Source organism: Protobothrops mucrosquamatus, unplaced genomic scaffold (assembly GCF_001527695.2).
Source record: "Protobothrops mucrosquamatus isolate PMUCROS unplaced genomic scaffold, P.Mucros_1.0 scaffold1, whole genome shotgun sequence".
NCBI lineage: Eukaryota > Metazoa > Chordata > Lepidosauria > Squamata > Viperidae > Protobothrops > Protobothrops mucrosquamatus.
Window position 1 is genome coordinate 3,746,499 of NW_015386388.1, and position 18,416 is coordinate 3,764,914.

General features: G+C 35.2%; 1 protein-coding gene across 1 annotated transcript; it reads left to right on the forward strand.

Moving 5' to 3' along the window:
• The first annotated feature begins 955 nt into the window (after positions 1-955).
• MSL1 (MSL complex subunit 1) lies at positions 956-11,956 on the forward strand. Its single transcript, XM_015832269.1, has 7 exons — positions 956-1,182; positions 2,749-3,170; positions 8,340-8,404; positions 9,666-9,733; positions 10,172-10,296; positions 10,441-10,513; positions 11,728-11,956. Exons 1-7 carry the CDS (start codon positions 977-979, stop codon positions 11,816-11,818), a joined length of 1,050 nt encoding a protein of 349 aa, XP_015687755.1. The 5' UTR covers positions 956-976; the 3' UTR covers positions 11,819-11,956.
• The last annotated feature ends 6,460 nt before the right edge of the window (positions 11,957-18,416 follow it).

Genomic DNA, 18,416 nt, shown 5'->3' on the forward strand with positions numbered 1-18,416 from the left:
CTTGACTGCAGTGCATGATTACCATCTGCACTTTTTTTACCCTCTCCCATCACTTTTCCTTCACCTTCACTGCCCATTGAAAAGAACTGCTGGTGTTCCTCACACCCTCCCTTAGCAATATTTCTCATACATATTGTTTGCATTGTCTGATCATGGGTGGGGGAAATGAGTTTTTGTAAAATGTGTGAAGCTGCCAGGCTGTCAAACTATTATTCCACCTGAAAGCTATCAGAAACTTTTTGCAATACTTTAAATCAATCTTATCTCTATAGCTGTGGCTGAAATGGAGGGGGGATAAATAATTTGGAACCCAGTAGTTCTGATGCACATGACCATGGGCCAGTGCATCAGAACTTCAAGAATTATTTTAAACAAATCATTACAGTAGTCCTCAACTTAACAACCATTTATTTAGTGTCCATTCAAAATTACAACAGCACTGAAAAAAGTGACTTATGGCTGTTTTTCACACTTACAACTTTTACAGCATCCCCGTAGTCACATGATTAAAATTTGGATATGCAGCAAGGGGCATGTATTTATGATGATTGTAATGTGCCAGGGTCATGTCATCATCTTTTGTGACCTGACCAACAAAGTCAATGGAAAAGCTAAATTCAATTAACAACCATGTTACTTCACAACTTAATAACTTCATAACTGCAGTGATTTACTTAATTGTAGCAAAAACGTTTGTAAAAATGGGTCAAAACTCACTTAACTATATTGCTTAGCAAAGGAAATTTTGGGCTAAATTATCATAAATTGAGGACTACATATATACAATATATTGGTAAGTCCTGTAGACTTAGCAATAATAAAATAGTGTAACTTCTGTAGAAGTTGCACTTTGTTTCTATATAATGTCAAAGTTGAGTGAGTATTAGTAATTACAAATATTGTATTTAGTTAATGGAATATCCTTTAATACCAAATTGCAATATTGTGTTCTTAGCTTCTTGCTCGAATTGAGCGTATGGAAAGGAGGATGCAGTTGGTGAAGAAGGACAATGAGCGTGACAAACACAAAATATTTCAAGAGTATGAAACAGAAGAAAAAGTTGACCCTGATACACCAGAGAAGCTGCCTATAGAATGCCCACCACAAGAACTCCTGGAGACTTCCCAGCCGCTGCCTTTGAAACATTTCCCATGTGGAAGAAATGGGAAGGGTCACAAACGGTAAAACTAGAAAGCTACAGTTATGTTTGTAAACCTCTTCTGTTAGGATTTTGATCAATGAACTGTGAAAATTTTTGTTCTATAAAACAGCTCTCTATTACTTACAAACAAATCCTAATATCCTGCAAAATTATTTTTTTAATTTTTAAGGAAAACATCAGTGGTTAAACCTAATATCAAAAATATTGACTAGGGATATATTGCAGATGAATCAAATTCAATTTATTGTGTATTGAGTATTGATGTGAAACCAGATCTCCAAACCACAGTTCAGTAATTCAAACTGAACTGAATTTGATTAGAATGTAAAGACACCTAGCATTAAAATCTGTGCACTTGCTTTTTTTTAAATTAGATAAGTTGTGCTAAAATGTCTACATTTTGATTGAGAGTTGTTAACCAAACAATAGAGGGGATTGATTTGTATTTTTTTAACATTCCAAATTTGAATGGGGAAATTTTGTATGTTGGATTACTTTGCCTGTAATTTAATTGTATATTGTTGGTATTTTTTTTAAAAAAAAGTTCTAGCTATTTGTGCTTTTCCTAGATAGTCATTGGAGGATATGAATTTCACTTCAGAGCCAAATGATGAGTCAAATGCGACACCCTCCCTTATAGTTGTCTCTTAAATAGAATTACTTGCAGGAAATATTACTTTTAGTAATGATAAGCATCATGGTACTTAAGTTGATACGTTAATGATGATATGTCTTTGTTCCTCCCTTTTGCCAAGGCAAAAAAGAGGACACAGTGTGTCTTATACATCCATTCTACTATTCTATTTTAGGGTAAGCAACTTTATGCAGAGTGCAGAAAGAAAATACTAAGTAGTAGGCCAAAGAAATTAAAAATGTAATAGGAAAAAGAAAAGGAAACATATTTATTGTATTTTACTTACCTTTCTAGCCTTACAGTCCATTCTTTTTACCACCATGTCCATAATCATTTCTTACATTGTCTTTTGTTTTTAAAAATATAACATATTTTGATGGTAAAAAATCTTATATAGAAGAATTTTAGAGATCTGTAATTAAAAATGTTAATTACCACACTATTTTATAGCAATGAAAATGTTTTATGCACATTTTTACAACTTTATGCATACCCCACAACTTTATTGTAAAGGAATATTAATGCTGTTGCATCTCTTCCACATTTACAGATAGAGTGATAATGAGGTTAGATTTCAGACAGAGAGCTTATTACTTACAGTTGTTGATTCACAATAATCTACTGATTGCTGGTTTTGAGATAAGCGCTTTATTCAAACTAGGGTTTTTACTAAATATTGAGTGTGATCAAGTCTATTTCTAGCTGGTCAGGAGCTATAAGATAGTATTTTTGTTGATTTGGCACGATTCTAAGTTCTGAGAACCTAATAGTTGTCTCAAGTAAATCTTGTACCTTGTTCAAAAAAGCTCTTAAATCCATATGCAAATTTCCTTTAAATCTTAGAACTAAAACATTAACTTAATTTCTAATTGTAATTGTCATGATAAGAACTAAGGTCCTTTATAGCCTTTTTCCATTTGCTACTATTAGCCTTTCCCTGTACTTTTGCAGAAAATCTGCGTTTGGAAGTGCCGAGAGGAAAACGCCAATGAAGAAGCTGGTAGCTGAATTCTCAAGAGTCAAATGTAAAACGCCAAAGGCTTCTCCATTAAAGGAGGAACCCAGTAGTTCTTTAACTGAGTCAATAAGCAGACGTGAACTGCGAAGTCAGGAGACTCCAGAGAAAACAAGATTATTGGTGGATACGCAGTTGAAGTCTTCGACTCCATTGAAAGGACCTGGGTGCCATTCAAAGGACAAAGGCCCCTGCAGTGAAATAGAAGATTTGCCGTATCTTTCCACCACTGAAATGTATTTGTGCCGTTGGCATCAACCACCTCCTTCTCCGTTGCGAGAACCTTCTCCCAAGAAGGAGGAGACTGTAGCAAGTAAGAGACTTGCTTATCCCTTTGTAGTTATTGGCCTGATGTTGGGTTGGAGGGGGCATGGAACTCATTCATTGGGGGTCTTTTTAAGAATCTTTTGAACACTTGAAGACAGCTAGAGAGCAACATTCCATTTCTGAGTGATGCTAATGTGGGTGATTGACTGGGTCTGGAATATCAAAGCCTTTGAAACCCTCCCTGTTCTAGACTGCAGTGTGAGCAGTGTATGAAGATCAGCCCACCCTATTTAATGACCTGTGGTGATATTTATGAATAACAGTGACATTTATGTCTCAATATGCTGACAACATATGCAATAAACACCCCTTTCTGTCACCATCTGCTCCCTTTCATGATATTTCATGCGGGCAGGGGCTTGGTTTGTGCACATGAAAAAAGTGTATCAGCTAACTAATTCTTACAAATTAGCTTAAGTGTCCAAGAGAAGTGGACTTGTTTGTGTGAATGAGAAGTCTGGTATAGCTTTCATTTCCTTCCTAGGCAACACCTCGGTGATAGTCTATTTTGACTGTACAATACTGGAAAGTTGCTCTGATATTTCAGTTACTAAGGTTAAGCTTCTATGGCAGTTGTTTATCCTAAATATATGAGGGTTCTGCTATAACAATTGTCACCCTGTGTGACAAGATGGAGTTAAGTTTTGAAATCAATCTCTCTGAATCAATATCCAAATGAGTGGTGCATTCTGAACTGAGGTATACATTCTGTCAGCAGCTATTTTACTTTAAATGAAGAAAGAACAGAAGGAAAAGTAGAAAAATAAGTATAATTAAAATGGGCTTCATGTTACAGATTGGGTATAAATGTTAGCCCAGCTGAGGATTAAAAGAGAGAAGGGAAGGATTAGCAAACAGAACCCTGGTTAAGTTAGTCTGATCAGACTATTTAAAAAAAATTATAAAGATAATGAATTGCCAAAGTTCTAATGTAATAAAATAGCAATAGCTACGGCAGGGGTCCCCAACCCCCGGTCCATGGACCAGTACCGGTCCGTGGCATGCCAGCAACCGGTCCGCACAAACAAGGAAAGCCCCATCTGCAGGATGCAGGCAGCACACAAAAGCACGTCCCCTTCAGTCCACGGAAAAACCTCTCTCCATGTAACTGGTCCCTGGTGCCCAAAAGGTTGGGGACCTCTGAGTTATGGCACTTGGACTTATTTACCGCTTCATAGTGCTTTACAGCCCTCTCTAAGCGGTTTACAGAGTCAGCATATTGCTCCCAACAATCTGGGTCTTCATTTTACCGACCTCGGAAGGATGGAAGGCTGAGTCAACCTTGAGCCAATGAGAACTGAACTGTTGAACTGCTGGCAGCTGGCAGTACTGCATTCTAACCACTGCACCACCATGGTATGATATAATGCTAAGATATGATGTAAAGTCAACTGTTTTTGAAGTCTTGATTATACCTGTAGCGTAGCATTGTTAAGAAAAGCCATAGTAAAGTTCCAGTTGTACTTTATATTGGAACAAAGGATATAAGATCAGGAACGGTCCACACATCACAAATATTCTAGAATTTTGCCTTGTCAAAAAGCTAATGTACTACTACACACTGTTCTATTGCTGCTAATTGACCTCTTCTATAAGTATGAATAGATGAATGAAAAAAGTCTTTAATCAGATTATTCTGTAAACCAGGATCCTTGTCTTGCTTCTTACAAACAACTCAAGGATCAGAAACATGAACAAACCATGACTTCTAGTACTAGATTGATAAGACAGCAAGCTATAGATTCTAGGTGTGCCATGGAAAGAGATTTGACATTTTTTCTATCCTTGAGAGCAGATTGAGCAATGGTTATGGTTATGCAGTCTGACAGACAGTAAGTCAATATTTGCAAACAAGATCTGACTTAATAAATTAATATGTATGTGTCATTTTTAGTTAAAAATAACTAAAATATTTCATAAAACATGGGGGTGCATTTAAGTGTGTATAAAAGCTGGTAGTAAGAATATAAGCATTGAATGATGGTATATTGTATAATTAATTAGACAACGACAGATCATGAATAATGGGTTTTGGCCTATTCAGAATTTATCTGTTCTGTTGCCTAGATTCTTATAGGAATCAGTATTCCGAGCTGCTAGAGTTTTTCCTGTACTCTTCAGTATTAAAACAAGTCTTGATCTAGCATTTCAAATTTGACATTTCAAATTTGTTATGTAAAATATGATAAAAAGTAATGTTTACATAATTTACTGAATTGAGCCAAGACTGTATAGCAAGGAAAGGATTGTAGCTGGCAAGATCATGAGCTGAAATTTTGGAAAGATAAAGGATCAAAAGAAAAGGGCCATTGTTCATTGATTTGTAGATTCCAGTCTTCTCAAAACATCAAATCATTTGAAATCATTGCATTTTTTATTGAATTAATTTTTAGGTTTTCTAAAGAGAAGTCATGATAGTTTAATTGGTTTATAGTGTAAACAATTGAAAGCATCTTGCAGCTTAATGTTTGAGACTTTAAACCATTGCAAGCATACTTTCAGCATTCCTTCGTATCTTTATCCATGAGAACTATATTTGAAACATGGAATTAAATATTTACAGAAAAGCATACACATCCTTATTTCAGAGGAGGGGCATCATGCAGTTTCAGTCAGATAGAAGGTAACCATTATATGAATTTGTGCAGAACGGCTTGTTTTAAATTCCTTTTTGTAGCCTTTTTAGGAAGTAGTTGATTCCTTCCATGAATATTAATATATCTCGTCATTAATTGTCAGGGTAGTATTACTGAAATATGACTTTCTTCAATCAGTTTTTAAACATACAGTATAAGATAAACTATAGTATATTATATAATTTCTCTAGGTGCCTTGAAGGAACAAGGAAGAAGATATGTGACAAAATATTACATACATAGTTTGGTTAACCCTGCTAGCCTTTCTCCATAGGTATCACTGTTTAATGGGTAGTGGTCTTGAAATGATTACTTTGCATGGATCATATAACATATTAACTTGTAAAATAATATTACCATGGTTTAAGTATAATACAAAACTATAAATTATGGGCTAATTCACACAACACATTAAACTAAAATGTTTTAGTTAGTTTTAGGTTTAATATGTTGAGTGCAGCTATTAAAATAAGAGAGAATTTGCTATTGAGTATGTTTTCCATAGTAGCACCGTTTATTCAACTGTTAGCTTGATTTTTTTTCACAGAAACTCCCAATGAAGATATAACTCAAACCATTTCATTCTTTTTCATCAAACTGTCGGATTTTTTACAAACTAACTTGTCAACCATGGTATTCTTTTTTCCTTTGGGTAATACTGTTAAAGCAATGTTCTTCCAGTTAGTAGAACTGCTACTGAATATCTCTATTTTGAACAAGTTCCTTTCTATGTCTCCAATTTCAGTTGTAAAATTCTCAATCTTCTCCAATAAAATTAATAACTTACAAGATGTTGATATTGTTCCATATTTTACCAGTTTGAACCTAAACAGAAATGAGCTATTTTGCTATTCTTTTTATAGTGTGTCACAAAATGAAAAATATATTTGTTGGAAAAGCTGCAAAGTAATTTGAAGGTTGGGGAAGAGACTTTTTTTCCTCTCACACCAGATTGTGGACACCTCTTTCTCTTTGAAGTTAGATCTTTCTTAATCTCAGGTTGTAATTGTATAGTAGAAGACAATAACAAATTGAGAGCCTAATCTCTCTTTGTGACTTTGGCTTTGCTCTTGCCTATTTGGCTGTTTTTGCTAACATAATAAGTGCTTGTGTCTTAATAAGTGCATTGCTGTATTAAAGGTTCATTAAGTCCACCAGCTTACTTCCATCTGCAGCCAATTTGTTACTTTTGGGCAGTTCAGATGTCAAGCACAATGAAAATAGCTACCTGGTCATATGTCTCAAACACTCTCAAAATTTTCACTTGTTATTCTCAAGGATAAGTATTCATGAATCCTTTTCTCTTTTTAAAAAGTATTGAGCCAATGTCTCTTGCCGGATCCTGTGTATTTAGCCAGTTCTTCAAGGGGAGCTGGAGCTGGTTTAAATTCAGAAGGTTTGGTGACAATTTCTATTAGATCTAATTTGTAAGGCCTCTGTAAATATCTTGGATAAAAGGTCACCAGAGATAAATTTTAGAGTATTAATCTGTTCAAAAAGTTAGCTTGACAACTTTCAGAAAATGTTCCAGATAACTTTACAAATGATGTGATAGAAAATATGGTGCTGTTTTAACAGCCAGCAGATTATGGTAAAGTAGGCAATTGCTTTATGAAAAATAAGGACCAATTCATAGACTGAAAGGTATTTTAATTTGTAATTTTAGGATAGTGATAATTTAGGATTATGATTAATTCAGGTACATGTAGGTAAATGGGCTTTATTTCATTTATAAAGTTTGGCTAAAATTAAACTTTCTTAGCTACTTTTAACCAGAATATCTACAAACTATTTAAGATATATGCAATAAACATTGGTTGCAGTAACATATCATTGTAAGCCATATGGTGATTTGGTTAGTTATTGGCTCATCTGATTTATAAACCACAATGGCAAGATTATATAATTTGTTAAGCCAAAATCAGATAACCATATTATGGCTTAGTATGATTATAAAACCATCCCGTATTCTGTAGGAGAATTTTGATTTTATCAAATTGTACAACCTAATAAAAGGGGAGATCCTTTCAGCTCAGTTCTGGATTATTGACTCTGCAAGTTAATAAATACATGATTGATTTTGTGGATTAAATACTAAAAATCATGCATAAAATTTTATAAAAAGTATTTTCTTACCACTGAACTATTATGATTCCACAGCACTCACTTTGAATTTTAATATTTGAACATTGCTGAAATTAAAACCTTGCAGAACTCCAAAGCTGACTGGGAAACATAAAGTAAATCCTGTCTTTGTCATAGGGTGCTTGAGAATAAAATCAAAAGGCATTATGTGAACTTGGGTGTGGGGAAGTTTTTAAAAGTAAGTTTAACAGCAAGTTAAATTCAAATCATAATATTGAAAAATTGTATGTTCTCTAAAAAAGACAAAATTCAAATATGCCTGTAGAACGGTGAAAAGGATAGGAAGGTGTTAAGTAATTAATTCTAGTGAAATGTCTAACCTAAATTAACTCTGAATGTTTGGATGGTTACATTATTCGCTTCCTTTACTAAAATACTTCTTTAAAATTAGTATCGTAACACTGTTTTCCCTTTCTTAGTTCCATCATGGAGGGACCACACAGTAGAGCCCCTGAGAGATCTGAATCCTTCTGAACTTCTGGAGGTATGTAAGCAAATAGCTTTGTAGCAAGAATTGAGCAACATGGCTAGATATAATTGCGTAGAATTGGTAATCTATAGTTCTTCCATAACAACTTCCTATATTTTCTATATTCTATAACTATATGGACAGCCACCCCAATATATTTGAGTTTTTAAACCATACTGTCCAACCAGATATTTCTTGCAACTGTTACGAAAACATACATTGAAATATCAGATAAAATGGACAATCTCTGTCATATACTCTGGTAAATTTTGTAATGCTTATATCTTGATCTGCAGTAGCGACATAATGGCTATGAGATACATATTTTGAGGGATCTCTGAAGCCGTTCAAACTCTTGATGGCAAATTATTTACCATGGCACAATTTTATCACCTAAAATTAAATATCAAATTAATTAATTAAGCCTCTGATAAATTCAGTATGTTACTTCAAGAGATGGATTCAGAATTTTCAGCACTTTAAGAGGAATATATTTGGGAGTTTATTCATTTAAAAAGAAGGGTGCTATAGCTCAGCAGTTAAAGACGCTGAGCTTGTCAACTGGAAATATACTAATAATACCATCAGAGCATTTCAAACTGGAAAGCTAAATACCAAAGAAGAACCAATTTCAAAATCCTTGTAGCAATACAAGCATTTCAGTTTTTATAAAACTAATCCAATCCTATCCCTCAACTAGTATTCATACTTGAGGGACAGGATATGAGATGCTTAACCATTATCATTTAAATAAAATAGACTGTTAAATGAAAAATGATTTGCAGAATTGTTCATTTGTATTTGTATTTAAAACTCTTAACTGTAATTAACTTATCCAATTTCACCACAACTGACCTAACTTCTGCTTATCTTTTTTAACACTATGTTTTCAAATTTTGCTTCTTGAGTGAACATCTTTAGACAGATCATATTTTTGTACTATTGTGTTTATAAACAGTGATGGGAAAATAATAATAATATCTTAATAAATAATTTTTCCATTGGTGTTGCAATAATACAAAAAGCATATCTGGTCTCCCAGAAGGAAAGTTGGTAATCAGTTTTGAACATCTTCAGTCCTGTTTCTTTTTACCTACCCTTGGAGGGTACATTATCATAAAGCAAAATTTAAAATCTTCTTATGAACACATGTTACATACAAGGCAGACCTAAATGCTTTCCATCCGAAAATGGAAACAGAGGAACTCAGATACTCTGAAAAGTACAGCACATATTACTTGTATCTTTTTTTCCCCCTTAATTAAACTTTTCACAGAACTTAGAAGACAATGTCTTCTCCAAACGACATGCAAAGTTGGAATTGGATGAGAAAAGGAGAAAAAGGTTAGTGATGAAATAATGCCAGAAAATTCAGTATCTGCTTTCATTTAAACATTTAACAATAAAGTTTGCATGGGTTGCAAACAGTTAAACATGTAAAATGAAAGGTTTTATGCAATTAGTATGTCTTAAATCTGTTTTTTACCATTATGCATGTGCCTTATACTTGTGCTGGATGATTTTGGACTGGGATTTGTAATTAGTTGAAGAAAGCAGAGTAGCATTTACATCTAGCAAGGGATTACAAAGAGGGTATTTTATGGTTTGGCTGAAATACAAAGACTTGTTATAACCTATAGAAATTGAAAAGCATTCTGTTTAATACAGAAAGATGCATTACTCTTGACATGCTGATTTTTATAAAACCTAAAATACTCAAATTTCCCTATAAAAGAAAATTTGAAATTTTTGTTGTTGTTCCTTTGCTCACTCCATTCACAGGTGGGATATTCAGCGTATCCGGGAGCAAAGAATTTTGCAGAGATTGCAACTTAGAATGTATAAAAAGAAAGGAATTCAGGAATCTGAGCCTGAAGTTACCTCATTTTTCCCAGAGTCAGACGATGGTGAGTGATTATCAAAATTCTCATATCCCTATCTTATGCACAAAGAATTTTGGATTGGGATTATTCTATTGTAAAAACAGATATTTTCATATAAGTGCAATAATGTGAATGAACATTGCAGCTCTTTTCCATTTCCACTTCTAGTTGAAAGTTTGCTGATCACCCCATATTTGCCTGTTGTAGCGTTCGGCCGACCATTACCAAAATTAACCCCACAGTAAGTATACCAATGTATTATATATCTGCATTAAGGAAGAATGTATTTTGTAAAAGTTGTGGGAAAATATCTTGTTTCTGTTTATGCAGTGTTTTGTTTGCTTGATTATTTTGTGGACTGACTTGGGTTTCATTGTGATGAGAAAATGCCACATCAAAAATTTATCAAATAGCATCTAGCCAATATTGTTACCTTTAAATCCTAGATGCATTTTAGTATTATAAGCTACTGGAAAAATTAAGGACAATGCTGCATTGGCAATCATAGGAAATTGATTTTCTTAAGACTTTACAGTGAAATTAACTGAGAAATCATAGAGATTTAGTAAGAAATCCTTTGACTGGGCTATGAATAATGACTTCTTTTTTTAAAAAAAAATAGGAAATATGAAAAAGTTGAGAGGCTCATTTGTAACTTCTGACTCACAGAAATTGCGTGTTCATGGATTAATGAAAGAAATACTTATCACTATCAATTCTATACCGGAGAAATACACTGTTGCTTATAAAATATCCTCTTTATAAGGGACAACCTTGAAATGGTCCCTTTTTAAAACTTTTCCACTTTCTAATTCTTTTAGGGGAATTCTTGCATCCTAATAGTGAATATCATATAAATCACATTTCTTTGGCCTTCTTATTACTTGTGTTCTCGCAGTCATGGTTTTCTTCCTTTCATATCGCACAGGTAAAGAGATGAAAATGTATTGATAAAATACATGGGCAAAATAATTGGTTTTTGGTTTTAGCTCCCTTGAATTAAAATTCACATTTTTATATTTTTCTGTTTCACTTTTTTCTACAATAGTAGCTGGCTTTACACATTGCATTAAGCCACAATGTGGTTGTTTAGGTTTCATCTTAACATGTTATGTTGGATGGATTTGTTGCAGCTTGTAATCTATTGCTTAAAGGATAGCAGGTATTGTAAACTCAGCCAATTATGGTTTATTCAGCAAACATTATTATTATAGAGTACCCAATATTGTAAAAGAATGCTCTGATAAAACAGTTTTCAGTAGCTAGAGTTCAATATCATCTGTATTCAAATGTTATGTAAATCTTCTAGAAATTGTGCTTATGGTTTGTGTTTAATTTCTTTGCGGCCAGACATGTAGGCTTGTAGCCAAGTTATGCAAAGGTAGACAGAACTGCTAACCATTCTCTTCTTTTCAACATCACAAATAATCTTCTATGCCATTTTCTGTTTGGCAGGAATTTTGAACTGCCGTGGTTGGATGAACGAAGTCGTTGCCGGCTAGAGATGCAAAAGAAACAGACTCCTCATCGGACATGCAGGAAATAAACGAATCAGACTAGGAGAAATCTGTCTTGATGGTCGGCTTGTGTCATTTTCTGCAAATGGCAGAGAACAGTACATATTTTGTTATGTCTTTTTCTTCTACCATCCTCCATGATGTATATTCTTGTTCATTATAAATATTTTTTTATGCTTACACTTTTCTCTCTGGGTTTTATTTTCACTTTTTTCATTTTTTTCCTTTGCTTGGTAGAAAGTATTGGAGGTTTGAGTTGAGAGAATAAGGTTAACAATTTATGGTATGCCTCCTCTGTTGAACTGTATTGAATAACTGCAACAAGTACAATCCACTGAGAAGCTATGAAAGATGGACAAGCATCCATTTGTGAGTTCCTCACAAACATGAAATCATATACATATATATCCTTAGGAATAATTAGCTTGCTAATTAAGGGCCTTGACAGTTTGGGGGAAGGGGTTATCCATCATTGAACAACACAGACACTTCATTTGACCTATTGCTTCTAACTGCTGTTCTATAAAGCATCCACATATTGATTCATGTATTTTCACCTGCCCCAGTGATTTTTCAAGGCTTTTTAATGAGTTCCTTTCATGCTTTCTAATTTAAATTACAATTACTAATCAGGTCTTGAATTTATAACACCGAATGCAGGCCGTCCTGGTAGTGAAAGGCTGCATGTCTTCACATCTTTGTCACAGTTCTGGTATATAATTTGGCAAAATCCAGAATTAACCATGCAATGCTAGATGTTTTTTTGTTTTGTTTAGCCAAATATCCTGTCAAAACTGTGAAACAGTTGTTACTGTTTTTAAAAAAGTTGGACAGTTTGGATTTCCCAATGGAAATACTGAGAAGTAGCTTCAACTTCAATTTGTGATTGTTTTAAAGTTTGGCACTTTTTTAAGCCAATCATAATCCTGTAATTTTTACAGTAAGTGGAAATCAATACTTTCATCTTCCCTCAGTATAGGGAATTCCTTTGTAAAATCGCATGTCTTCTGCCTGATCTACATCGTTTTTGGAAGCTGCCTTGTTTGTGTATTGCCTGCTTAGGGGAATACTGAAACTAACTTTTTTTTTTTGAAATGGCTAAAATTTCTAGATAAATGGGGGGAGTTTCAGTTTCTTGAATTGTAAAAAACCCTACATGTTATTTTCCTGCATCTCTTATGGAGGACACTAAAAATTGTTTCATTTTCCATTTTAATTTCCAGTTGTTCAGGACAGTTGCAGTGACATTTCTGGGCAGTTTTTTCTGGGAATTTAAAGTACTATTTGTTCCACCAAAGGTAGCACACTTAGTATGAACATTGTTAAAAGTTACATTCTATGACTTGAAATTAAAATGACAAGAACAGATCCTCTTTTCTGCCATGTAGTCTATTGTAGTTGAACTAGTGCAAAATGTTTGCCTGATTTTGTTTTAAATAAGGCTGTATTTGGATCTTTTGCTTTTTAGCATGCCAGCATGCATTCATAAGTGGTTATTTTTTTTGTCTCCTGCCAAGTACAAGCGTGGATGTTTCAAAGAAGATTTTTGGTAGAAGCTTTTTGAAGACTGTTGATTTTGGAACTTGATCTTGCTTTTTCTAAAGTAATTAGAAATGGATCATATGATCAGTTCTTGAATCAAGATTCCATTTTCAGAAGAAAATGTTTTTGTTTAGCCCACAACAAGACAGTTATCAGAAATAATTCAATTTGTATTCTGAATAAAACTATTATCTCTTCCCTTCCCTCAATGAACAGAATGTTGACTCAGAAAGACTTACAATCAGTTATAACACGTGCATCATAAAAAGATGAATAGGCATATGGAAGTAGATAGGGTTTGTAGAAACAGTTTGCAGTGGATGTTAGCAGGGAATGGGCTGGAAAAAATAGTTTCCCACTCTGTAGGGAGTTCAACATTTGAAAACTCTGTTAATGAAAAAAGCCAATGCAAATTATATATCTGGGGTTTTTTTTGGAAAACAAACATTTTCTTTAACTAACTTTATGGTAGTTCTAAAAACTGCCTAAAATTCCCCCCCCTTTTTTTTGCCCTTTCAAATGTGATTGTCTGCAAATGCATTCTTTTTTTTATACCATTTCCAATATGTAAAATCAGTTGTCTTGTAAATAACTTATAAAGAAAAAAGTTTGTAAATACCAAATTTGTGGCTGTTAATGTTCATTTTTTGTTTTTAAATTTGTTTTGCTTTGTTCATTTAGTTTAAACAGTGTTAACAAGGAGTATTAAAAGAGAAATTCTGCTTGTATGTTTAAATAAAATTGAAATAATTTTTTTTACAATAAAATGAAAAGAATATTGCTTTTGTCGTTATGTATTGCCTTATTTGTGAGACCAGGTACAGTTCTGAAACACGATGCCTTTCCTATATCAAAAAAGAGTCATCTGATCATTGCTAAGAATGGGCAAGGTTCTCTGTGCTGTCAGCTTAGCCACCTTTTTATTTGGGTCTCTTGGATCATAAAAGTGGCCAAGGAGGTGATCCTCGTTTGGATCTATACTGTGGTATCAGTTTCTTTTAAGGAAGTGGTAGTACTTCCAGCCTTGAAAGAGGTGGTGCTGGTGACTTTTCTCAAGAGGCCATTTTTGAACCAACAGTTTTTTACTACAGTTGAGTCTCCAACTTCACTTTTTCATGAAGGTTGTTGAGAAGGTGGTAGGAAAAAAAACCTGATTAAAACCCTGAAGGAAATGGATAATCTCTATACAATTCAGTTATGTTTCAGGCCAGGAAGTACTGAGACAGCTTTAGTTGTGTTTGTTGAGGCCCCTCGTATGTGGAGTGCTGCACTGTTCTATCTCTCTCTTCCTTTCCAATATTTACATAAAACTGGAAGACGTCATTTGTTGGTTTGGGGTTTGGCATCATCATCATCATCGCTATGTGGCAATCTTCCTTAAAGATTAGACAATAAATATAATACATATTTCTCAAATAAACATAAGAATCCCTAACCCATTCTCTATACAAAAATCGATGTTCTCAATATTTTTATAGCCAAAGAATGACAATTATATTCTTGTGGAAAACGAAAGGACTTTTATGAATTCCAGAGGGTTTTGGCAGAGAGATTTATTGTGCAGGTTCAGAAGCAATAGAGACAAGCAATTCTGAACCCTGAGGGCGGGTTCAAACTTCAGTTTTATACTTTCCTTTTCTCAGGAACAAAGGACTACACATTGTAATACATTAGGTTCGTTTCTCACGGGTATACAATGGAGGGTTTGCTACATACATTGTATCCATGTGCAATGCGCATTAGGTTAGTCACATATTACTGACACAGAACTTTCCTAGTGATTATGCATTATTCCTGACACATCATTATTCTAGTAATTATGCAGACAAATCATTATTTTAGTAATTGTTCATTATTCCACCATATTCCCCCCTTTGGAAGTTTTCTCGCTTAAACTTCCATTATTCGTCCTCCAATTCAGGATCTTTAGAGGGCAACATTTTATATTCCCATAAAGCTAACATTGGTTCATGTTTTGCAGTTAATTGGGCTGTACTTTCTGAGATTCTTCGAATCATTGCTATAACAGGGGAGTAAGCAAGGAATCAAAATACATCCTAGGATTAACAAAACTGCTATAACTCTGATGGTTTGTAGGCCTGGTAACTTTGGCCACCATCCTGAAAATATATCTTCCAAATTAAATCCTTGTTGTATTATTGTTTTCAAACAAGATGTGCTCCATCTCCTTTGGGTCTTGGGTATGCCACTTAATACATGACCACCACTTACATTTGACCGTGGAGACTGCACACCTATCCGGTGGGCACAAATACTTACGGTTTGGGATGTAGCTGTGGATTCAATTGATCCCTCCGCAACCATATATTGCGGCCCAATAATTAGCTGCTTTACAAACATCAAAGGTAACACTAAAACTGGAGTGTGGGTTGGATTTCCATTGAGAGATCCCTAATAGTGCCTGGTCCCTAGAGCTCCCTCTTGTTCTATGTGTTCGGATTTGTAAGGCCCAACTATCAGGATCAGACTTCAGGTTATAACACTGATCTTGGGCTCCTTTTCTACAAACTTTATATGTAGTTCTATTGTATGTACAGGAGTTAGGGAAGCTATCTTGGCACCCTTCTGGTTTCATTGTATAATAAATCAAAGTCTTAGTTATCTGGTTTCCTTGTTTTGTTATCTTTATGCAGTTTTGACAATCCTGGTTTCCCTGTGTTTTTGTTTTTTCTTTGTGTGTATTACTCAATAGTTTTCTATTAGAGCGTTTCTGCGGTATGACCTCTTGTGTAGCCATTGCACTGATTTGTATAGGAATGTGTGTGTATATTTCCCATATTAAATAACCAACAGGTATTATGATCTGTAGAATCCTCATGTCTTCCACCATGCGTAGAGAGACAGCTTCCGGAGTGTCTCAGCAAGGTCTGATGTTCACACCATGTGTTGAGAACCCATTGCTGGTAGGGTTCGACGGTGTATTTCTTGTAAAATTTAACACTAAAGGTTTGTCAGTTTTATCCACCTTGTAAGTTACTGGATCGGCAGGTACAGCTGTTTTCAATCTACTCCGGTGGATCCAGGACTTTCCCTCCAAAGTTTTCACTGCCAATGGAGAACACATGACAACAGTATATGATCCTTTCCATCTTGGGCTCAAGGGATCTGATTTCCAGTGTTTTACCCATACCCTATCTCCTGGTTTGAACCCATGTGTCGCCGTGACCACTGGAGGGGGTTGTTGTTCCATCATATAATGGCGCAAATTTGAAACAGCTAAATTATGAAGCTGTAACTGGTGTAACAATTTCTGTTGGTCTATTCCACCCTTATGAGCCAAGTCCGGCCAGCCCTGACTGTCAGGTTTAAATAGACAAGGAGTACGGCCAAACATGAGCTCATAAGGGCTAAGTTGCAATTTAGTGCGGGGGGCCAGTCTGATTGCATACAAAACCATAGGCAAAACGTCTGGCCAATGGAGATGAGTTTCCAAACAAAATTTGGTAATAAGGGTTTTTAATGGTACGGTTAGCACGTTCCACTTTACCAGCTGATTGGGATGAAAAGCACAATGAAATCTCCACTTAATTCCTAATGCCTGGCCTAAAGCCTTGTTAATCTGATGTACGAACTCAGGGCCATTATCTGATGAAATCTTAGAAGGGCAACCAAATCTAGGAATAATTTCTTTAAGAAAGAAATCCCAGCCTATTGCCGTCCTTGTTAGAGGCACAAGGACCAAACCCCTGCTGATACAATAGGCTGGAGACTTTAAAACAAAACAAAATCCCTTTTATTTGGGTGACAAACCTGTCAATAAGTCCAAAACACAAACAGCAAAACTCAAGTCCAAAGGAAGGAAATAGTCCACAGGAACACGTTGCAAGCAAGACGAACAGACCAGGATTCCAAGAAGCACTTTGCAAACGGTTGCCTTCAGCAACCAGCAATGCCCACGCCTCCCCTTTTTATACAGCAGTCCCAGGGCGTTGCCTCTCATTGCCTTCTCCATTTACTTTGGAGTTGGCGCATAGACTGCTGTTGTTTTTCTCTTGCTAATTGACGACGCCTGCGAGCATCAATTAGCACATCCAGGTGTGAGCTTTCCGAATCTGACTCATGCTCCTCACACAGCTGAGCTTCATCAGAAACACAACTGGAGGGGCCAGGCTCTTCATCAAGCTGTGAGTCCTGTAATTCATCAGAGCCTCCCTCTGATTCTGACGGCCCCTCAAAGGCCTCCTCCACCTCCTCCTCATATTCCTCAGACTCAGCTGTTGGGAACACAGGCTGGCACAGAATCACAACAGAAAGATTCTGGCAACTTGTATAGCTTTCTTATTTGCAATTGGAAAGGCCTCGATCCATCAGTAAACCACTGAAAGTCTGGATTATGCAATGGTTGGTCCGTAAGGTCAGGTCTGCAAGAATATTGTAGTTCTATTGTTTGCATGCAGTTATGCACAGGCATAGTTGAATCTGGTATTGGCATAAGAGTGGCTGGATTGAGAGTAGAGCACTGTTGCAGTGTAACTTGTGGATTTTCTAATAAAAGAGCCTGTATCTTACGCATTCTTTGATTGCTTATCCATAAATGTCCCTTATTGTCAATAATTGTCTGTAGGGCATGACTAGTACAGTCACGGGAGCAGAAAAGGTTAACTTATTTGCCTCCTGTAGTAACAGCATAACTGCTGCTAGAATGTTTAAACATTGTTGCCACTCAGTGCTTTCTGCTTTTTCTTCAGTTACTACCATTATGCACCATATTTCTTCCACTGGGTGACACACTTGAATTAATTGTTTCCCATTGTCAAAGGAGACTGGGCAGTCTGGGACATATAAAAATTGATGTTTAATGATTCCTTGTCCCACATTATGCATTATTCCTGACACATCATTATTCTAGTAATTATGCAGACAAATCATTATTTTAGTAATTGTTCATTATTCCACCTTAATATAGTTAAAGTTATTTGCCAATTACAAAGAAGTCAATGAAAATAATCAAAACAAGGAAGACATTTCCTTTAAAAGGAAAGGCTGTATTTTGGTATTTTTAACTTAAGAAAAAAGGGGAAACGATAAGGATGTATGAAAATGCAGTGTGCAGAAAATGGATCG

Excerpts from the sequence above, each read along its gene's own strand:
- MSL1 (XM_015832269.1), top strand. The coding sequence starts at position 977 with ATGGAAAGGAGGATGCAGTTGGTGAAGAAGGACAATGAGCGTGACAAA. Across the intron at positions 3,171-8,339 it reads AGTTATTGGCCTGATGTTGG|TTCCATCATGGAGGGACCAC; the intron begins GTTGGAGGGGGC and ends TCCCTTTCTTAG. Across the intron at positions 10,514-11,727 it reads TTACCAAAATTAACCCCACA|GAATTTTGAACTGCCGTGGT; the intron begins GTAAGTATACCA and ends TCTGTTTGGCAG.